This window comes from Leptinotarsa decemlineata, unplaced genomic scaffold, assembly GCF_025532065.1.
Source record: "Leptinotarsa decemlineata unplaced genomic scaffold, Ldec_3_MD MMD2_tig00000008_RagTag_RagTag, whole genome shotgun sequence".
Classification (NCBI taxonomy): Eukaryota; Metazoa; Arthropoda; class Insecta; order Coleoptera; family Chrysomelidae; genus Leptinotarsa; species Leptinotarsa decemlineata.
This window is the reverse complement of record NW_027412537.1, coordinates 14,788,808-14,811,227: the sequence shown is the minus strand read 5'-3', so window position 1 is coordinate 14,811,227 and position 22,420 is coordinate 14,788,808. Positions and strand designations below refer to the sequence as shown.

The following is a 22,420-nucleotide window of genomic DNA, read 5'->3' as shown; positions in this document are numbered from 1 at the left end:
TCGCTCTGGTATTTCAATATTTTTTTGTTGGAAATGTCCTATACCTATCTCTAGCTGTTTTCGAGATAAAAAATAAATTGTGCTAAATATGGTCCAAAACATAGCCTTAATTGAAATTGAGTACATCAGTACTCTCAATTCAAGAAAAGTTGATATTTCGATGATAGTTTGGACAAACTCGAATTATTCAAATAACACCAAGAATTCGACTCCATATTATACAGGGTGTGCTAAAATTACTATTATTTCCATTGTGCATAAAAGTAGTCAAAAGTTCATTTTTTCAAATGGAACCCCCTGTATATTACTCGGTAAATTGAAAGATGGTGAAAAATGCTTCAAAATGATATATCATGTCCCTATACCTAAATCGTCAAGTTTTCTCAATAAAGTCGCTTCTTCTATAAACATTATTTGTTTAGAATTTGGATTTAGGTAGCAGTGGAATTATCAAGCTTATAGCAGTTCGGTCACTTTCGTAAGTAATTTACAAAGAGTTATCGACGGTGTTTCGATCATCTTCCAAATTGAATGCAAATATCGATTATTCAAACGAAGTTCGTATGAAATTATTTATTATACTTCGATGGTCCCGTCCGAAGAGATCACACTGTAGTTTATGTTTCACACCCTTTTTTGGCGTAATGTTTATCAATGAGAATTAAAAAGTGCCCCTGACTCACGTTCCCATATCGCCTCGCTGTCCTATTCATTATGTTTCTTACGCTCGTACAGGCAAAGTGTTTATCAGTGAATAGTGTAGCGGAAAATTTTATTCGATAACAATGCCCAAACACAGAAAACGGAAAATCAAAGAGTTCCAAAGCACAATTAGGAGGAAAATAAGAAAATTAGAACTAATGTTGGATAAATTATCCTCAAGTAAGTACAAAATAAATGAAACAGTTTAATATCGTATAGAAATTTCCAAAACGGTAGCCGACTATTGAGTAACATCAATATCACGGACCTACAATAAAATCAAGCAGACGACCACATTTCTCAAATCATGAGTCAAATCTGTTTTGAGAAATGCAGCGATCGGCATTTGAACATGAGTAATATCTGTTCTCGGCCATCGCAGAGGTTTTTTCCAAAAAATGAGCCAACTGAATATGAGTAACATCTGTTCGGTGGCAATAAAAGGGAAAAATTATTGAGCTGAGCATGAGTCACATCTGATCAGCGTCAATGAAATAAAAACAAAAAGTGAAAAATAACGACACCCAGTCTTACAAAACATTTTGGTTCTAACAGGTGAGTCAGACTCTTCTGAAAGCACACAGGATACATCAGATTCACAAGAATCAGTTTTATCTGCACAAAGTCAGAGTGTTCAGCAAGTTTGCCAGTCGTCAGATCTTCCCAACCAGCAAGAACATCCGGAATTCTCCATTGAAGCCCTCCTTGGGTCAAGGCCACAAAATGAAACAGAGGAAGGGGCAGAAATAGCTCCTGAGTTGGCCGTACGGTGGGAATCGTTCCTTTTATGTGGTTTAGACAAAGAGGTTCGAAAAAAGTTACTGGAACAGTGGATTGTGCCCCGAAACTGTAAAAGTTTACGGGCTCCAAGTCTAAACCCAGAGGTCCAGGCGCTATTATCTCCAATAGACCTGAAAAAAGACAAGTTCATAGAGAACCTCCAAGAAATAATAGGGAAAGGTATCACAGCCGAAGGAACAGCTCTCACAAAAATCCTAGAACATAGCAATACTGATCCTTCGATCACCCAAGCCTTAGTGGACTCCGGAAAATTACTGACAGACATGTTTCATAATATTTCACTACACAGAAAGTATCAACTCTACAAATATTTCAATGATGCTGTTAAAAAAATTGCATCTCAACAAAAAATTGACACCTATTTGTTGGGTTCCGACTTTACTGAAAAATGCAAATTAGCAAAAACAGTTGAAAATACAGCTCAGGAATTGATAAAAAATAGAGAGCAACAACCATCAACGAGTCGTCATTTAAACTCACAGCGTCCAAACTACAAGAAAAGGATGAAGACCGAAGAAAGAAGGGGGGGAGAGCGATATGTGACATACAACAAACAAACGAAGAAGCCAGCGAGAGACAGAAGAATGAAAAAAGATCCCCAATACTACACCCGGAACAGAATCCAACGGAATTAGAGGTAGGTTATGGCGGTAGAATTAGCAACTATCTTCATAACTGGGAACAAATAACCCAAGATAAAAACATACTCTGTTGGGTGAAAGGGTATAAAATACCCTTTATTAAAAAACCTTTTCAGAAAAAAGTTCCCAATACTAATTCATCACCAGAATTTCAAGTGTGTATTAATAACCTCTTGAAAATAGGTGCCATCAAAAAAAGTAAACATTGTAAAAATGAATTTATATCATCATATTTCATTAGGAAAAAGCCGAATGGTAAAAACCGATTTATCTTAAACCTGAAAAAACTCAATAAATACTTGAATTGTCCACATTTCAAATTGGAAGACTATCGTACAGTAAAAAATCTCGTAGTTGATAACTGCTATATGGGGAATATTGATCTCAAGGATGCGTATTTTCTTTTATCAATAGATAAATCCGATAGGAAATATCTAAAGTTCCAATACAAAAACCAGCTTTATGAATTCACATGTTTGCCATTTGGACTTTCTATTGCCCCATTTGTTTTCACGAAAATTTTCAAACCAATTTCTAATCATTTGAGAAAACAAGGTCTTGTTTCCGTCATATATCTAGATGACATTTTATTATTAGGAAAAACTAAAGAAGAGTGCCAAAACAACATTACCTATACTGCAGATTTATTATCATCTTTAGGGTTTTTAATAAATAAGGAAAAAAGTAACTTAAAACCCACTCAAAACATTAAATATCTGGGTTTCGAATTCAATAGTAGAGACATGACTATGTCTCTGACTCCTGAAAAAGTTCAAAATATAATTTCTTTACTGGAAGTATCGAAAAGAAAGTCCCAAATGAAAATAAGAGATTTTGCAAAACTCATAGGTACGCTGGTATCCATTTGTCCAGCAGTCCCATATGGCTGGGTACACATCAAAAATTTTGAGCGAGAGAAATATAAAGCCCTAAAGATACATGGGGATTATAGCAAAATAATGGAATTACCAGGCTACCTAAAAACAGACTTCTTATGGTGGTTAAAAAATATCACGAATAGTAAAATGTCGTTAAAAGGGATATCTTATGTGCTAACAATTCACACTGATGCCAGTAGCTCCGGCTGGGGGGCAATGTGTAACGGAAAAATAGCAAAGGGATTCTGGGATATCAAAGAAAAAACTTTCCATATCAACTACTTAGAATTATTAGCAGCTTTTAGGGGTTTACAATCCTTTGGGAAAAATTACACAAAGTGTAATATACTGTTGCGAATAGATAATGTAACTGCAATATCTTATATAAATAAAATGGGAGGAATTAAATTCATAGAATTAAATAAAATTACTCGACAAATATGGGAGTGGTGTGAGAATCGTGAAATGGTTATTTTTGCATCGTACATAAACACAAAAGACAATACACTTGCAGATAGAGCATCGCGCGAAAAAAATATAGAAACCGAATATTCTTTAGATGATGAAGCATTCGAAAACATTTGTAGACTATTTGGTACTCCGCAAATAGATTTGTTTGCTTCATACCAAAACAAAAAGTGTACAAAATTTATTTCCTGGTATCCTGACCCGGAAAGTGAGGCAGTAGACGCATTTACTTTAAATTGGTCAAAAATATACTTTTACGCGTTTCCACCATTCTCCCTTTTACCTAGGGTCATTCAAAAAATTAGAAATGACAAAGCCAGAGGAATTGTTGTGTTCCCAGTATGGAAATCGCAACCTTGGTTTCCACTTATTGAACAATATATGACATTAAGACCCATATTATTTCCACCAAATGAATCTCTGTTATTATCTCCTTGCAGAAAACCGCATCCAATGTGGAGACACCTTACCCTGGGTGCCGCAATATTATCCGGATAGCATATCAAAAGAGAGGAATCCCAGAAACAGCAATTGATGTTCTGATTTCATCTTTAGCTGACAATACGTTAAAACAATACAACACAACATATAAAAAATGGTGGGCTTTTTGTGAAACCGAGGAAGCTTTCATTGCTGATCCGAATAAAATAATTGAATTCCTCAGCAAGGAACTCTCATCAGGAGGAAATTATAACACCCTCAATCAACATAGATCGGCAATGAAAACTTTATTTCATATAACAGATGATCATATAATATCTAGATTCATGAAAGGAGTATTTCGATTGAGACCTGTTTTTCCAAGGTATAACGAGACATGGGACCCAGACCCGGTCTTAGCATATTTTGAATCACAAACACCACTGGAATCATTGACCTTGGCAAAATTGACTCAAAAATTAGTTGTTTTGTTAGCACTTGTGACTAGTCAAAGAGTTCAAACTCTTATAAAAATTAAACTCAGCAATATCAATACTTTCGAAAACAGAATAGAGATTAACATAACAGATATCATCAAAACATCTCATCCTTCTAAATGTCAACCCAAAATAGTTTTACCCTATTTTTACCAGAAACCAAATCTATGTGTTGCAACGCTAATGAAATATTACATAAACACTACGAAAAACATAAGAAAGGGGCATGACCAGCTACTGTTAACAATTAAGAAACCACATCATCCCGCGAGCTCTCAAACAGTAGCAAAATGGATCAAAAAAGGGATTTCATTAGGAGGGGTGGATACAACAATTTTCAAGTCTCATAGCACTCGACATGCATCCACTTCGGCTGCATTTAAAAGAGGATTAAATATCGAGAGCATTAGACGCACAGCAGGATGGAGTCATAAATCTCATACATTTAATAAATTCTATAATAGAACAGTGCCTGAGAATTCTAAATTCGCAAAATGTATCATTAATGGAGAGTGTGTGGAAGGTGATGGGAACTAAACTATTATTTATAAGTATTTTTTTTCACAAAGGTTGTGATTCTAGGGTTATTATATATTAGGTAAATGCAGTATTTTTGTTTACAAATAATCATATTACATATATGGTTGCATACATTATAAAATTATCTAAATGTTAGTAATACTCAATAAATTTATTGTTCATGAACAAAAGGCTATTTAAAATATCTAAAAATAAAAATTAAAGAAAGAGATAGAGTTTTGAAAACACACAAGGGAAATATTCAACTTGCTTCAGATCGCGGCCAAACCTTTCAACATCTACAGTGTGATCTCGAGGACGGGACCATCGAAGTATAATTAGAGGTTAAACGACTTATCTGTAAGGAAGTTCAATCCTCAATTATACGAGATGGTCCCGTCCGAAGAGATCACACCCACCCACCACTTCATACCCAGAAGCCGCGATCTGAACGAAACATAATGAATAGGACAGCGAGGCGATATGGGAACGTGAGTCAGGGGCACTTTTTAATTCTCATTGATAAACATTACGCCAAAAAAGGGTGTGAAACATAAACTACAGTGTGATCTCTTCGGACAGGACCATCTCGTATAATTGAGGATTGAACTTCCTTACAGGTAAGTCGTTTAACCTCTAATTATACACATGAACGAAGTGATCAAATCATTGTAAAAAATTCAACCAGATGTATCTTGAATTAACACCAATTAACGAGAGGAAGTTTGTAAGGTTACAAAATAATTTCCTTAACTATGGCTCAAAGTTTCCAGGGAACAACTGTACCAAAAATTAGTCATTTCTAGGTAAAAAGTATTATTTTGTGAGCTAAAACATGTGAAAGTACAGACAATAACAGAATAGGATGATTCAAAATAACAAAATTGTTAACAAAATATCACATTTTCACAATAAATGCTGAAAATGTTGTCCATTACATTCTAAACACTTTAAAATGTTTTTTTTGTACGTGACTTGTGGTTGCTTTTTCAATTTCTTGGGGATCCAGATCTTCAATACTCCGCACTATTCGCCGTCGCAATTCTTCTTTGGTGAGGCACTGGAGTACTGTATACCCTTTCTTCTAAAACACCCCATAAAAAAAAGTCAAGTGGCGTGAGATCGGGTGATCTCGGTGGCCAATCCCACGGCCCTAAACGCATAAACCAACGATCGTCGAAGAGTTCGCCAAGTTTCCTGGAAACTTCCTGGATGGAATGAGCTGGCGCTCCATCCAGGTGAAACCACGAATTCCTCTAAAGGTAAATTTTCAAGAAAATCGGTTACAGTCGTCCTTAATATTTGGAGATATCTCTCTTCATAAATAAAAAAGCTGATTTTATTGTTTTTCAGAATACAGAAAACATTCAGGTCAAATTTTTCTTGAAAACCCATTTCTTTTGTAACATGAGGATTATGATCAGCCCAAAAATGTTTATTCCTTCTATTGAAAATACCATCCCTCGTAAATTCTGATTCATCGCTCCAAATTATTTTTGACAAAATTTCCCGATCTTCCTTTATATAAATCAAAAGAGATTCACAAAAATGCATTCTACGTTCGAAGTCTTTTGCGTTTAGAGCTTGAACTTTGGTAAATTTATACGGATGCATTCCGTGTTTTTTCAAAATTTGTTGTACTGTGAAGTTACTGACGATGACGAAGTAGTATTCAGTCCAACTGTAGAAAGCCCTTCATGACTAACCAATAATCCTTCTTGAAATAACGTGAGTTGGCATATGTAGTTGTAACATATGCCTTGTAATCCAAAGATTGTGTTTTCAAATCCCATGGACCCTATATTTTTTATTATCAGCAGTAACGTTATACAAAAAAATGTGTATGATACATTTGTCAAAAGTGATTTTATTTTGCTCGTGAGTTTGCTCCACTTGCTGACGCTCGTTTTGCAATAATCCCCACTCACAAAATAAAATGCCACTTTCAACACTTGTAGGTAAAACGTGAATAACTATTTTTCCACAAAAACGGCTTCATTAAGAAAACTTGACGATTTAGGTATAGGGACATGTACATCATCTTGAAGCATTTTTCACCATCATTCAATTTATCGAGTAATATACAGGGGGTTTCATTTGAAAAAATGAACTTTCGACTACTTTTATGCACAATGGAAATAATCGTAATTTTAGCACGCCGTGTATGATATGGAGTCGAATTCATGGTGTTATTTGAATATTTCGAGTTTGTCCAAATTATCGTCAAAATATCAACTCTTCATGAACTGAGAGTACTGATGTACTTAATTTCAATTAAGGCTATGTTTTGGACCATATTTAGCACAATTTATTTTTTATTTAGAAAACAGATAGAGATAGGTATAAGACATTTTCAACAAAAAAATATTAAAATACCAGAGCGTACTGATGTACACTTAATTTCAATTAAGGCTGATCTGTCATCAGCAAATTGTATAGAGCACTGTGGATGATTAATTTTTGAACCTGCTCAGTCGGCTACATGTCGACTACATGTCGGTAACTCAACTCCGTTTGCAGTTATAGAAACCTAGTCTAGATTGCGTTTCCGTGGCAATGTCCGTCCAAAGAGCATGACTACTGACATAGAGGGATTGACAGTTAGGCAATATTTGGTTGATAATTTCATCAGAGAACATAAGTCACCATTAAGTTTTTTCCTTGTTATATCTGCATCGCATTCTATGTAGATTTGAGTATTATCAGCGTAGCAGATGACAAAAGAATATTGAAGACAATATGGAAATTTTGATGTATATAATACAAATACTTGTTAGAATTCCAAATTATTTTTTTATGTTCATTTCACTTCAGCAAGAAGCTTCAGACTTTCAGAGGAAACATTTATAAAAAAAAGAAAAGTAAAATCATAATCAATTTACATCCAAGGAACTTTTGAATTAGAGTTTTTTAGCCTTTGAAGATCAACTTCTTTCCTGGTTCGAAAAATTTGAGAGTTCAGCCCCAAAAACCTTCACGAATCAACGCTCTTCAACGAATCACGTTTTCTCGTGAAGTTGACAAAATCAAGGTCAAATTCCCCGTCTACTGTGTAGAAGTGGAGGACTGTAAAGGGTGGCACTTCTGCCCTTTGGTCTCTGCGACTCGCCAGATGGACTCATTAGGAGTGCAATCGATGACCTGACCAGCTGCTCGGTCTCGCACACTCCTCCGCCGAGGAAATCAAGACGGTTCTCCTCGTGTCAGTTATACCCATAATTAAAAACGCGCATATGCCGGTATAAATTTGGGCCTCGTTGGGCTTTGGGGTATCCGGCACCGGAGGACCGCGTTAACAGGTGGATAAATATCAATCCATCATTTGTATGATCATGGTGCGCTGTTCTGCATACTGGGTATGTTGAAACGTTCTTTTGATAGAAATTATTCTCTCTTAAAAATATACCCCTCTTAATCTGTCAATGTCCACCATACAACATACATGTGAACCAAACCAATGATAGATGCGTGATCAAAACTTGATCACCATGCATATTTGCATCTTTTGGGTAAAATAAACAAGCCTTCCTACGGTGGCCACTCAGATTTGACTGCAATCGGGTGGCGAAATTCATTGTTACAGTTTCGGAGAGGTCAGTTGAGTTTTAACGCTTGTGGTGTGTAAATATATACGGTATTTTAAAGTTTAAAATTTTTAAAATTTCAAAAACTGATACGGCTAATTTTCTTATTTGTGTCCTAACATTCCATGTTAAAGTTGTTTCTCTACACAGCCGCATGCGAAAAAAATCGGTCGTTGCTTAGTACGACCCTGTACAAGCAGACTCGTCTGGGAGATCACGTGCACTATGTACGATAATGTTTTGGAGACATTACATGAAGTATGTTCTAAAGAAGCCGCTGGAATTGATGAGATAAATGGTAAGTTTCGTAAGAATGTATTATCTCCTGGAGTCTTTGAAGTCCTCTAGCTACTCGTTAGAACAACAAGAGAATTGCTCCAAATTCTTGGGGTTCTTGAGCAAACAAATTGTAGAATCAATACTCCTGACCGCTCTGGATTGAATGATTTTGTACCCGTCTATCTTGTCTTGTGCTCGTTGATCTTTTGCTGGAAAAATCCTGACTTCTTTACTTTGTAGTAAGTGTTTAAGGGGTAGCAAAAACCTATGTGATTTTCTGGAACTTCAACTACCGTTTCCTAATATGACTGATAACCAGTCCATGTTAAATCATCTGAAGATGGAACTTTTAACGGGTGATGATCAACTGTATTGCCAAGCATGCACCAAACTGACTGACTATTATGAGAAAACAAGTATAGCAATATAATAATAACACTGATAATCTTCAAACATGACTCAACCTCTGATGAAAGCACCGGACTCTCACGAAAGTTCGAAATAGATGAACACTTCAATCCACAGCAGATCACTGTTATAATCTTCATACACTCATTGTTCACTGTGGCTCTGGCGTTAAATTAGGTAATTATCACGCATTGGTCAAAGAAGAAACGGACTGGTTTAAGTTTAACGATAGTCGTGTCACTAAGTGTTCTGGCAATGTATCAAATTTATTGGAACCTCTGGAGACACCCTATATTTTGTTTCATGAAAGAGAGGACTTTGGCAGATCAAGATCTTCAGATGATGTGGTGCTGCAGGTTTTTTCGGGTATTCCTGCAGCTGAAAAAGCAAATCCGTCACTGGAATCAATGATGTCACCCCGGAGCGACAATCAATTTTTGTTGTTCCATAATTTCATGATTTGTATTTCTTTCTGTTTCAGTATTCACATATTTACTCAGGTTGCGCTACGCCCCACGGTTTTATAATTTTTTATCTGATCAATACCGTAGATTGCTGAGGAGAGTGGTGTGATGACTGCTAGCTAGGACCCCCCGAATTGTTTTTTTTTAGTTTTTTTTTTTACATTTTCCTTTAAAACTGTTGAACGTATTTTTTTTAAATTTTTTAATGTCTTGTAGTTATTATTTCCGATAATTGTTTACCAAAGTAATATAAATCGACATAAAGAGTAAAGTTATTATTATTATTATCAATATATGTATAAGAGCTATTACATATTTTTTTTGCAAACTGTCTACAGTCTTTTCCAAAATTCACTAATGAACTTGATCAGATTTCATTTTGTATGAACTATAAATAAAAGTAGATAAAAGCAACTTCTTTTAAATTCACCTTATTTAGCGTTACTGCTAGCTGGAATTCTTTGTACTGTTACTCGCAATACCAAATAATTAGTTCGAGTGCCATGTCTTCCTATGACACGCCTTCTGATTTCACAGTTTTGAAAGAAAAGTGCTTTATTAGCGGCCATAAAAAACGCGATTAGGAAATTGAAATTAATGCAAATAAAATGTTAAACATGCGAAGCTCATTACTCTAGAATTGTTTCCATCAAATTGCTGATCTAATATTCAGAACGCCATACATAAAGTGCTTTTGTTTTGTTATAACACAAAAGCGATTAGTCGTCCTGTTATATTGTGATGTTAATGACTTAATGTGTATGAAAATGCAGTCACCGTTTTGGTTATTGTTCTTTTATTAGCCATTGTGCCTCGAGTACACCTTTTCGAGTACTTTATTACCTGCATGAGAAATCAGTTATTGGATCTGCCCTGAAAAATTCTATTCGAAACTGTGAGTAATCACTTTGTTGATTGTTTTGAAATTATTGAAGATTGTACATTGCTGAACAATGTTGAATCAATAATAAGTGCGTAGATTATAAACTTATTCATTTGTTGATCCTCAGCTCGCACAATTTTTGGTTTCTGAAGACAACTGGTTGATGGTAAAAATGAGTTTTCCCAGTTATTTTTCAATGAATTAACGAAAAAACTTTATTTCCTCAACTGAACTGTTCTTCCACTCAACCCTAAAAAATACCTCTCTATTTTCTTTAAATAATACAGAAAAAAAAATATACAAATTTGTCCACACTACGATAAGTGAGTTTACAGAAGTAGGAGCAAAACGATGTGAAGTTCTGAAATCATATCACTGACGTATATTGAATAAATGGCTAAATAGATTATACTTGAATTTTTAGAACCCAGCTGTACCTAATTCGAGGGGAAGGTCATTCATCACATGGCATATTTGATAACTGAAACACCTGTGGAAAAATTCAGGTTTGAAAGAAGGTGGAGTAAGTGTTCCCCTGAACCTGATATTGACGTTATGAGCATCCGTTCGAAAAGAAATTTGTCTATGAAGATAGGCAGGCTATCTGGTAAAAATAATTTTATGGAATAGATTGACAGCATGCAAGATTCTTCTGTTATTCATATTTAACCAAAAGGCATCTTTGAGCTTATGAGAGATTTTCTGAGAACGTCTTATTCCATATTTTATGGAAATATACATTATATATAACAGTATATATAATGTATAGAACAATAGAAAAGAAGATGCTAGCAGTTTTGAGCAATACATGTCACAATTTTTTCAAGGTTATGTACTGTTTAGGTACTCACAAGAACTCTTTTGTTTAGATTTCTTGCTTTACAGATAGTAGAGAAAGAAACGATTCACTGCCATAGAACTAGTATCTACTAGAATATTGTGTGTGGGAAGAGATTTTACCATGCCATTACTTGAAGCAGGGGTGCCACAAGGTGCAGTTTGTTCGCACCACCTCTTCTCGGTATACACAGTAGACGTGCCTAAGCCTGAAAATAACTTTAACAAGTTGGTACTCTACGCGGACGATACAGCTCTACTGGCGAGATGAACCAGTCTGAAGCACGAGTTTTGTACTTTCTGTATTTTACGTTTATACTGCTCACTCAAATATGGTCCATAGACAGTATTAGCATAATTGAAATGTGATAAAATCAGTGCTTCACATAATACTAATTTCAATTTTAGTGGAAGATACTGCCTAACTCCATATATCAATTTTAAAAAATAATATGCTCGTCGTATTAAGTGTGGTCACTGAGAGTGTGGTCAAGGATGACTCTAAGATTTTTCGCTTTTTTCTCCAACTCGATATTCACGCCATTGATTGATATGTTCAGGGACTTTGAAATATCAGATCGTTTGGACTTTGGTCCAAATAATAGAACATTAGATTTTTGAGAGTTTAGGAGTAAACAGTGTTATTATCTATGTCTTTATTAAGTATCATGCAAGATACTTAATAAACTGTAATAAATTTGGATGTCATCCGCATAGAAGTGCACCTTGCAGTGAATAATTTTTTTTATAAAATTGAAGGAGTAAAGAGCAAACAGGATCGGCCCAACTATAGAGCCTTGTGGCACTCCGCGTTGAAGAGATAGGGGAGATGGGAAAGTTCCATCAAACGTAACTCTTCGACTCCTTCCATTAAGATAATTGGCAAGCAAGGTGATAGCTGAATTTGACAGACAAACGTATTGTAAAATTGATATCAATAAATCGTGGTTTATAGTGTCAAAGGCTATGCTGGAGTCAAAATGTACCAGAGCTGTACAATGTCCTCTATCTGAAGCTCTGACAATGTCATCTATAACATGCAGCAATGCTGTAGTGCAACTGGATCCCTTCCGAAAACCACTGAACCGATGGTAAAATGTTGAATTCAGAAATGTGCTCCAGTAGTTGGCTTTCTCTAGTATTTTAGATACAGCCGGAAGTACACTAATGGGTCGTAAGTCTTTGAACTCAGTGCGAATATTTTTTTTGTAACACTTCCACAACAGCACTGCCCCACATTTCAGGAAAAACATTTTCAATTAGGCAGAAGTTCATTATGTAAGTAATGTACTCAACAATATGCGGACAACATATTTTTATAGGCATTATATTCAAATCAGCACAACCCGTTGCATTTGTTTCATTATCACTTATTGTTTGAATAGCAAAAATATCATTCACTTCTTTGAAACAGAATTTTGAGGTAGGTGAACAGTTAGTTTTGTAATATTCAAGTAAGTTTGGTGGGGGTTCCATTATTGGTATATAATTAACAAAAAAATCATTGACCTCCTCAACACTTTTCAGATAATCTGGAATACTTTTTTCCTTATCTAAAATTATTTTATTGTGTTTCAGGGTACGCCACATTTTCCAGTCATTTTGTTGAAACTGATGAGTAAAAATGCCTTATTTTCCTTTCTATTGCTTTATTTACATGATTTCGTATATCTTTGTTAAATCTGAAAGTAGCCTCTGACTTTGTCTTTCTATATTTCAGCAGAGCCTTATCTCTTGTTTTCATCATATTTTTTATTGGATATTACTGGAGTTTTTTTCCCAACACCAAATCGTTATTTTCAAGACCTCGACACGTTCTTCGATCACCAAGTGATCATCTTCAAAGAGGAAGATTAAAACTAAGGACTAGTGCGAAGCTAATCCAATTTATGCTATAAAGGTAACTCATACGGGTAAACCATCCAGGCATACTAACCTAAATTAATTTTACAATTTTGCCTTATCTATTATTTCACAATATATGTTTATATAAAACAATTTTCAGCTATATAAAAATTAATTTCAGAATATTGCCTATCCAAATTTATTTTTTTTTTTGCAATGTGTCCTTATGTATCCAATGCTAGAGAAAACCACTTATGATGTCCTTTTTTGTCAGACAATTGAGATGATATATTTTCTGCGAAGTCTTGCACCCTCCGAGCCACGGTGTTTGCTGACAAACTGACACTTTTAAATAAATTTACTTACGGCTACTGCAATCAAGCATTCTTTAATCATTTCTCCATCGGTGAATGGTTTGTCACGTTTTCCGATTTCAAGAGCCACACGAAAGCTGGCGCGAGATGCAGACTCTTGTCAGTATTCGCTTTGGTAAACAAAGATTGCTGCGATTTGAGTCCGCGTTTCAAAGCTTCAAATTTTTCCTTCCGCAAACGTCCTGTATACTTGGAGTAACTTTGAAGATGTTTCGATTCATAGTGTCGTTTAATGTTATAGTCTTCGAGAACAGCTATGGTTTCATTACAAATTGAATAAAGCGCCTTATTACTGGACTCAATCACAAAATACTGAAAGTTCCATTTTTCTTGGAAGGTTCTGCATTCACTGTCGATTTTTCGCTTCTTTTCCATACTTACAAATCACACATAAAAACAATAAGTCAAATCAAAATACTTTTATTGACGGGTGTTACTTTATTTCACAATAGACAGTTTCGCTTCCTTCGCCTTTCCTACGCAGACTAACTCGCAGTTGCGCCGCTAGCCTTTTTACATGCAATTATTACTGCCATCTCGAGGTGATCGGAATACACTAGCTAGAACCAGAACTTTCTCAAACCAACGCGGTAATTCCAAATATTTAATTACGCCTAATGCCACCTAGCGGGTAGCTGAAAAAGATAGTACATAGTACCACTAGTCGTCACTAGATGTCGTTAAGTGTCACAATACACAATAATAATTGAAATGCAAAAAAAGCGTAAGTTTGCTTAGGTCACGCACTTTGCGACTATCCTAATCTAGAAATATAGTCAAGTGCAGAAATTGGCCCTTGAAACAAACTGAAAAAATCATTATGGCCCGAAGGCTTCAAAGTTTGGAGACCTCTGATATAAACCGTTGACAAGAAATGACACCTTTTCATCAACGCTACTTTGGTCAAAAATACGAAATAAGGGAATTTGAAACAAATCCCGCTGAAAATCATTTTCGTTAAAATATTTAAAGCTACGATATTTAACAAATTTTGAGATTTTCTCTTTTCTTGGTACTCCTAACAAACAAGCTACCATCGAATGGTCGGGTATTCCTACACTATCAATAATATTTTCAGTTATAAACAGTTCGCTCCGAACAATCATCAAATCCGATAAGGTAGCACATGTCGCTGTGGGAGAGTCGATTATTTGATTGAAGCCAAAAGAGTCAACAATGGCATTGCAACATGTCAATATTAAAATCACCAGTACAAATCAGTTCATCCATTGTCGGATAAATTAGGCTTAGACAATCTTTAAAATCATTCAAAAAAGTGTTAACATTTTGATCTGGTGGATTATAAATGACACCCAAACCATAATGTTTTGAATTGATTTTAATTTCGAAACCATGCTCCGAACTCTCAATAATTTCGCTATTTTCGCTATGAAACTTATCAGTGACGCAAATCAATAAACCTCCACCCCTAAAACTACGATCATTTCGGAAATATCATCGCGAGTGGATTCAACGTGTCTGATAATCCCGCAGCCATTCAAATATCTACACCCCGATCTTCGATGAGGCAACCTCAAACGAATTTATTATTATTATCGTCGCCGAGTAACTGGACCTTATCTCGCTTACTTTATGGTCTTCTATGAATTCCGCGAATAATAAAAAGTAACGAGAGCGTGCCGGGATCATCTCTTCCTGCATTATACTCGCCGTCATAAACAACATAATACTGTTTCCATATCTAAAAACGGATTTACTCGATGCGACTCTTCAGCGATGCTTCTGCCCATTCTGTAACGGCAGACTCGTATATGGATTCCATCATTAAAGGCAGGCGATCAACGCTCGACTACATAACTCAATCTTTCAATGTTGAGGTTGTTTCAAAAGCTTTGGCCGTTTTAATATCATATGGTTTGGTAGCTTCATATCTCAATAAATATTTATTTTACTGTGTCGTGCTGCATACTCATCGACAGAGAATATTGTACTTTATACATTGATGCTGTTCACTTTCTTCAAAATTTTAATGTTTTGCCTTTTTCAGCTCATCATGTATGATGTCGTTAAGCGATTTTCGAACAATCCTTTTTTATGAATTCGAAACCAGGCATTTGGTAATGATGGTGTTAATGAATGCACTTTCGACGTTGGTTTGCAAAACTTCGTTGAGAAAGTTTTAGCCTCGAAGATGAGCCCCGAAGTGATCAACCTACAGTAATCCAGGTTGAAGACTTGAAGACCGTGGTGGAGATTGATCCATCACAAACGATCCGTGGGATGACGGAAGAACTGTGCGTCAGCTCCAATGCGGTTTTTGATGGTTTAAAACGTATTGTAAAGGTGAAAGAGCTCGAAAAGTGGGTGCTCCACGATTTGAACGATCTACAGAAATTGTTACGATCCGAAGTCTGTTTCACTAGTTCGGACTTCCATTGTCTATTATATAAAATGATTTGAAATCCCTGAAACAAGTAAAAAAGAATAATTAAAAAGAATAGTTGAAAATAACAATTATATTAAGAAACAATAAACCTGAAATGAAATGATAGTGAAATAACCTACAAGTAAAAATATAATAATTGAATAAATAAAAATTAAAGGAATGCAAAAAGAAAATAATAAAAAATAAAAAATGTGTAGAGATTCCAAGTCACGTTAGTTCACGACGTTTCGATTGTTGGTATCTACAATCGTCTTCTGGTGATGACTGGACTGATTCCTCCGAGAGATGACTATTTTATAGGTCGTTGAAATACTTTCACTTTCTCTACTTTCCATTTTCCGCTTCACTGATTCCGTGAGAGATGACCGATTTGGCGGGAGTTGGTCATTTTTCGTTTGATGATGGGTTTCCATATGTTTCGTATATCTACGCTGGCCTGGCTGAATACGTTGTTGGACAACATGTATGCGGTCATCTCTCGGAGGAATCAGTCCAGTCATCACCAGAAGACGATTGTAGATACCAACAATCGAAACGTCGTGAACTAACGTGACTTGGAATCTCTACACATTTTTTAATTTTTTATTATTTTCTTTTTGCATTCCTTTAATTTTTATTTATTCAATTATTATATTTTTACTTGTAGGTTATTTCACTATCATTTCATTTCAGGTTTATTGTTGCTTAATATAATTGTTATTTTCAACTATTCTTTTTAATTATTCTTTTTTACTTGTTTCAGGGATTTCAAATCATTTTATATAATAGACAATGGAAGTCCGAACTAGTGAAATTCATCACGAAACATTGTCAATCACCTTCAAACAAACCGAAGTCTGTTCTTCTTTGCTTTTGAGCAACCAAAACGATCCTTGTGTGATGAAAAGTAGATCATCTATGATAACAAAAGATGTTCAGGACAGCGGTTGGAGACCAATGAGCCACCCACGCACTTTCCAAAGACAAAAATCCACCAAAAAAATACCATGGTTACTGTATGGTCAGCAGCTGATGTGATTCTCTATAACTCTCTGCAACCGGGCCAAACCATCACAGCAAAGTACTATTGAAATAATTCCAAACCACACTTTACAAATTACCAGCCAGAGTCCCACAGTTATGGGAATTAAAGTGTACAATCATCTACCCCCTACTCTGAAATCACTTTCCACCTGCAACTTCAAGTTAAAACTCAAAGAAATCCTCATTCGGACTTCCTTCTACAGATTAAATGAATTTTTTATTGAAATTTTAGTCTAGTTTCAATGTTATATAATTACTTAAATCAATACACCCACTTTATATACCATTTCATCTCTAATATTATTTTAAATTTTATTTTAGAATGTACTCTTTTTAACTGCTAATGTGACTCATCCTATGTCTGCATGTGACTTTATTGGATTGATAAATATTATTATTATCACCATTATTATTATTATTATTGTGAGGGAATCGACGAAATGTACCAAAAATTGCATCAGTAGCAATCGGCACTGATCAACAGAAGAGTAAGACCAGATATCATTTCAGTTGATCCAGGATGATATTTGTCGCATGACTCATCAAGATAGCACACACTGAGGCTAGTAGTATCAACAAATATAGATTTCTCTCAATTAATTTCATAGCTTATCGTTAAATAATCTGAAAATGGAATTTTTAACAGGTGATGATCGACTGTATTGCCAATCATGCGCCAAACTAACTGACTGTTATAAGGAAACAAGTATAGCTGAGGCACCAGTCAATCTAATAATAACACTGATGATCTTCAAACAAGACTCAACCGCTGACGGAAACAAGAAACTCTTTGGAAGGTTCGAAATAGATGAACATTTCAATCTAGCAGACCACTATTATAATATTCATGCAGTCATTGTTCACTGTGGTTCTGGCGTTGAAATTGGTCATTTTTACGCCTTGGTCAAAGACGAAATGGAATAATTTAAGTTTGACGATAGACGTGTCACGAAGTGTTCTGGCGATGCATTGAATCTATTGGTGCCTCAGGAGATACCCTACATTTTGTTTTATAAGAGAGAGGACATTGGTAGATCAAGATCTTCAGATGATGCGGTGCTGCAGGTTTTTAATGGTTTTCCTGCAGCTGAGAAAGCAAATGCGCCACTGGAATCAATGAAGTCGCCCCGGAGCGCCAAGTAATTTTTATTGTTGTTTCAATTTCCATCGTTGTTTTATTTGAATAAATATAGAGTAAAGTAATGTTTCAGCAGCAATAAAACTTATTCACCGCACTTCAATCACATTTCTATAGGTAATAACTTCACCATTATGTCAGCAGATAAAACTAAGTATCTTGGTATAATGATTGATGAGCACTTCAACTGGAACTCACATATAGATTATCAAGTAAAGAAACTACGATGTATTCTATATAGATTCAGGAGAATAGCAGACATATTTGAAACCAGAGTGCTCAAAATACTTTACCAAAGTTTGATAGAATCACACCTAAAATATGAAATAGTCGGATGGGGAGGGGTTTCTAAAACATATCTGAAGCCACTTGAAAAACAACAGATACGCGGGTGATGCTCTCTATGAAGAGTCTGAGATTTTTCATATCAGACAAATATCTATTCTTTTAACACATCGTTACAATTCAATTCTTCAATAGGACCGAACTCATTGAACCATCCCATACCTATGAGACAAAAAATAATGATTATTTAGTACCTTTCGCTTCGAAATCAATAGGCCAAAAATGCTATTAATATTTAGCACCAAAAGTATTCAATCTCTTTCCCGAAACACTGCAAAACGAAACGTCAGCATTCAGATTGAAAATGTGAAACTGTTTATAAAACAATCGCCTTTTCATTATATACGGTGGATAATTGACTACTTATATTCCAGAACAAACTCCTAATACAAATTCACTCTTTCTTACATCAGTTACTGATAACGAGGTCAGAGAAATAATATACTCTCTGAAAAATAGAAAACCGCCAGGACATGATGGTATCAGAGCAGAAGAACTCAAGGAATTAGCAACTGAAATCACATCCTTACTAACACTTTCAATAAATAATATATTTCAAACTCGTCAATGTCCAAACACGTTCAAAAAATCGATAGTCACACCCATATTTAAAAAAGGAAAACCGGAGGTAGTCAGTAACTACAGGCCAATATCTCTTGTAACAAGTTTCAATAAGGTATTTGAAAAAGCACTGAATTCGAGGATAACTTCATACATTGATAAATATAGGCTCATTTCTTGCAAACAATATGGTTTCAGAAAAGGTCTCTCAACTAATGATGCAATTGCTGCACTGAAAGGGGAAATAAACGGACACATAGATCAGAGACGGCCGGCATTATGTGTATTTTTAGACTTAGCAAAAGCTTTCGACACTGTTGACCACGATCAGTTGTTAGAGGTATTAAATAAATCAGGAATACGAGGCAAAACACAACTACTTTTCAGAGGTTATTTGAATAGCAGAAGGCAAATAGTGAAAGTTAACAATACTCTCAGTTCTGAAAGAGAAATTACTTATGATATACCACAGGGTACTGTGATTGGACCTACATTATTTTCATTATATATCAACAGGCTACTCACCATGAAGATAGATGGTTCCATTTACAGTTTTGTAGATGATACGGCCATAATATATACTGATGATAATTGGGAAAAATTGAAAATGAAAGTTGAAACCCAAATTAATGTATTGAAAGACTGGTTTGATCATAAGTCACTCACAATCAATTCTGAAAAAACAAAATTTCTACCCTTTGCAAGTTACGAAAATCAACTACCCAACTATAATGAATTAATAATAAATAACCACGGAGAGAAAATAGAAGTCCTAATAACAGACCATATTAAATACCTGGGAGTCACAATCGATTCACATCTCGGATGGAATGAACATATTAAAGAAATAACTAAACAAAAATAAACGGTACTGAAGTGATGCGAACCTGCATCGATTCAGAGAAGGTCTCACTTTGAGAAATTATACCACTCTAACATGTAAAAATGAAAAAATAACTTACTTTCAACATACGATGCGAACAAATGGTGTGAACAAAGTCTGGAAAGAACTGGGTTTACTTAATATAAATAAAAAAACCTACTGATATTCCAGAAGAACTTAAGAAGCCTGATGAACTTAATAACTTTTTCGTGAATTCAAATCCCAACTTGGTAATGCATCCTGAAATTCTGGAATTTTACAAAATTGATAAAAGGCAGAAGAGTCTTGAGTTTTCCTTCTAACAAATAAGCGAAATTGATATACAAAAAATCATATACACTGTAAAAAGTAATGCTCAAGGCTCCGATGGCATAAATATCAGATTATTGATTATGTGTTGCCCTTTCATAGTACCTTACATAACACACATAATAAGTTTCTGTATTCAAACAGGTCATTATCCAAATTGTTGGAAGGAAGCCCTGGTAATACCTCTTCCAAAAAAAAGTAATCCAGAAAGCTTCAAAGATTTGCGTCCAATTAGCATTCTGCCAGCTGTTTCTGAATTATCTGAAAAAGTGATTCACAACCAACTTTCTGAATTTGTTTCAACTAAAAACCTTCTACCAGAAACACAATCGGGCTTCCGCCCATCTCATAGCTGTGAAACGACAAATTTGAACATTACAGATGATGTTTTCAGCGCACTTGACCATAAAAAAGCTACAGCACTTGTTATGCTTGATTTTTCGAAAGCTTTCGATGCGATAAATCACGTTATTCTCCTCACTATCCTCGAATCCATTGGTTTGTCAAATATCGCGGTTCAACTTTTTGAAAACTATTCGAGCGAGCGAATGCAAAGAATTAAACTAGATAATATAGTATCCAGTCCATTGAAGATAAATCGCGGTGTTCCACAAGGCTCGATTTTAGGTCCTCTTCTATTTATATTATATATCTCAAACTTTGTGAACGTAATCAAATACTCCAAAATAAACCTATACGCTGATGATACACAATTACATCTTTTGTTCCACCCTTCGGACATGATAACTGCAATGCAGATGCTAAATGAAGACATAGACTCATTGATTTCTACCTCTGCGCAGCATTGTCTTCAAATCAATGCTAGTAAAAGTTCAATTTTGGTCTTTGGGGCTAAGAGAGAACTGAATGGCTTTCAATTAACTGTAGACAAGGATGTGGTTGAATCGACTGGACATGCAAAAAATTTGAATTTCATCATTGATTCAAACTTGAAATTCAAACATCACATCAATAAATGCATCAGTATTGCCTATATGAACATCAAACAAATTTATACCAACAGACAATGTCTCAACAAAAAAGTAGAAACCATACTCTGTGAATCTCTTGTATTATCCAGATTCAATTTTGGAAGCACAGTCTATGGGCCATGCATTGATTATGAAGATAAACGTAGAATTCAGGTTGTTCAAAACAATTGTCTACGTCTAACACACGGCATCAACCGTGGCCAACATATATCTCATAAACTCAAAGATACCAACTGGCTCAATATGGCAAAACGGCAATCATTACATGCTGCTTGTCTATATCACAAAATTATCACTGAAAAAGCTCCCAAATATTTATACAAGACTTTGTCATACCGTTCAGATGTCCACAATATCAACATTCGTTACAGGGGAAGACTAACACCCCCCCATACACCGTACAGAATTATTCAAAAAATCTTTTTCATACCAGATCACACGAGTGTACAACTCAATCTCTGATGAATTTAAACTGATGTCTTTGAAAAAATTCAAAAGAGCATTGAAACGGAAATATTTGAACGAAATCTAATGTACACCTATTGTCAATAAGATCTTTTTTCTAACCGTTTATCAATTATGTCTAATATACTATTGTGTCAATTATATATTTAGTACTTTCACTCAACAATTTGTAAATAGTTTTCAATATTTTTCTCTGTTATTTTTTCTGACGATTTTTTTTTTCGTTTTTTTTTGCATTACATATGTGTATGTGTGTATATGGGTACATATATGTGTATATGTATTGTGTATACATGTATATATAGTTTTTTTTTTTTGGCCTGAGATGAAAAACAGAGGTTGCATCTTTTGGTGCAACCAACTGATCTTCAGCCTTTCCCGTTTATTTATTGTATCATTATGGGAATAAAGACCTATTATTATTATTATTATTATTATATCCTGAAAAACTGAATATTTAGGCAGGAATATTAGGCGATACTATAATTGGTCCCTTGTTCATACCAGGCAATTTAAGTGACATTTATTTCGATATGCTGGAAAACACCGTCGAACCTTTAATTGCCAAAGTTTGTGCAGAATTTGAAAACAGGCTTTATTATTGTTTACAAAACAACGGAACCCACTTGAACATTCACTTAATTGACATTTTTAATAAATTTTCAGTTCAACAAAAACTTCATTAAATATTCCATTT

At 35.0% G+C, this 22,420-nt stretch overlaps 1 protein-coding gene across 2 annotated transcripts; it reads left to right on the top strand.

Annotated features, from left to right (window-relative positions):
- Positions 1 to 591: 591 nt before the first annotated feature.
- On the top strand, positions 592 to 5,514 carry LOC111512998 (uncharacterized). 2 transcript variants are annotated; one of them, XM_074171133.1, is made up of 3 exons: positions 592 to 882; positions 1,258 to 2,140; positions 5,203 to 5,514. In XM_074171133.1, exons 1-2 carry the CDS (start codon positions 786 to 788, stop codon positions 2,136 to 2,138), a joined length of 978 nt encoding a protein of 325 aa, XP_074027234.1. In that variant the 5' UTR covers positions 592 to 785; the 3' UTR covers positions 2,139 to 2,140; positions 5,203 to 5,514. The 2 variants fall into 2 exon arrangements, with proteins under 2 accessions (XP_074027234.1, XP_074027233.1); XM_074171132.1 differs by lacking the exon at positions 5,203 to 5,514 and adding an exon at positions 3,931 to 5,117.
- The last annotated feature ends 16,906 nt before the right edge of the window (positions 5,515 to 22,420 follow it).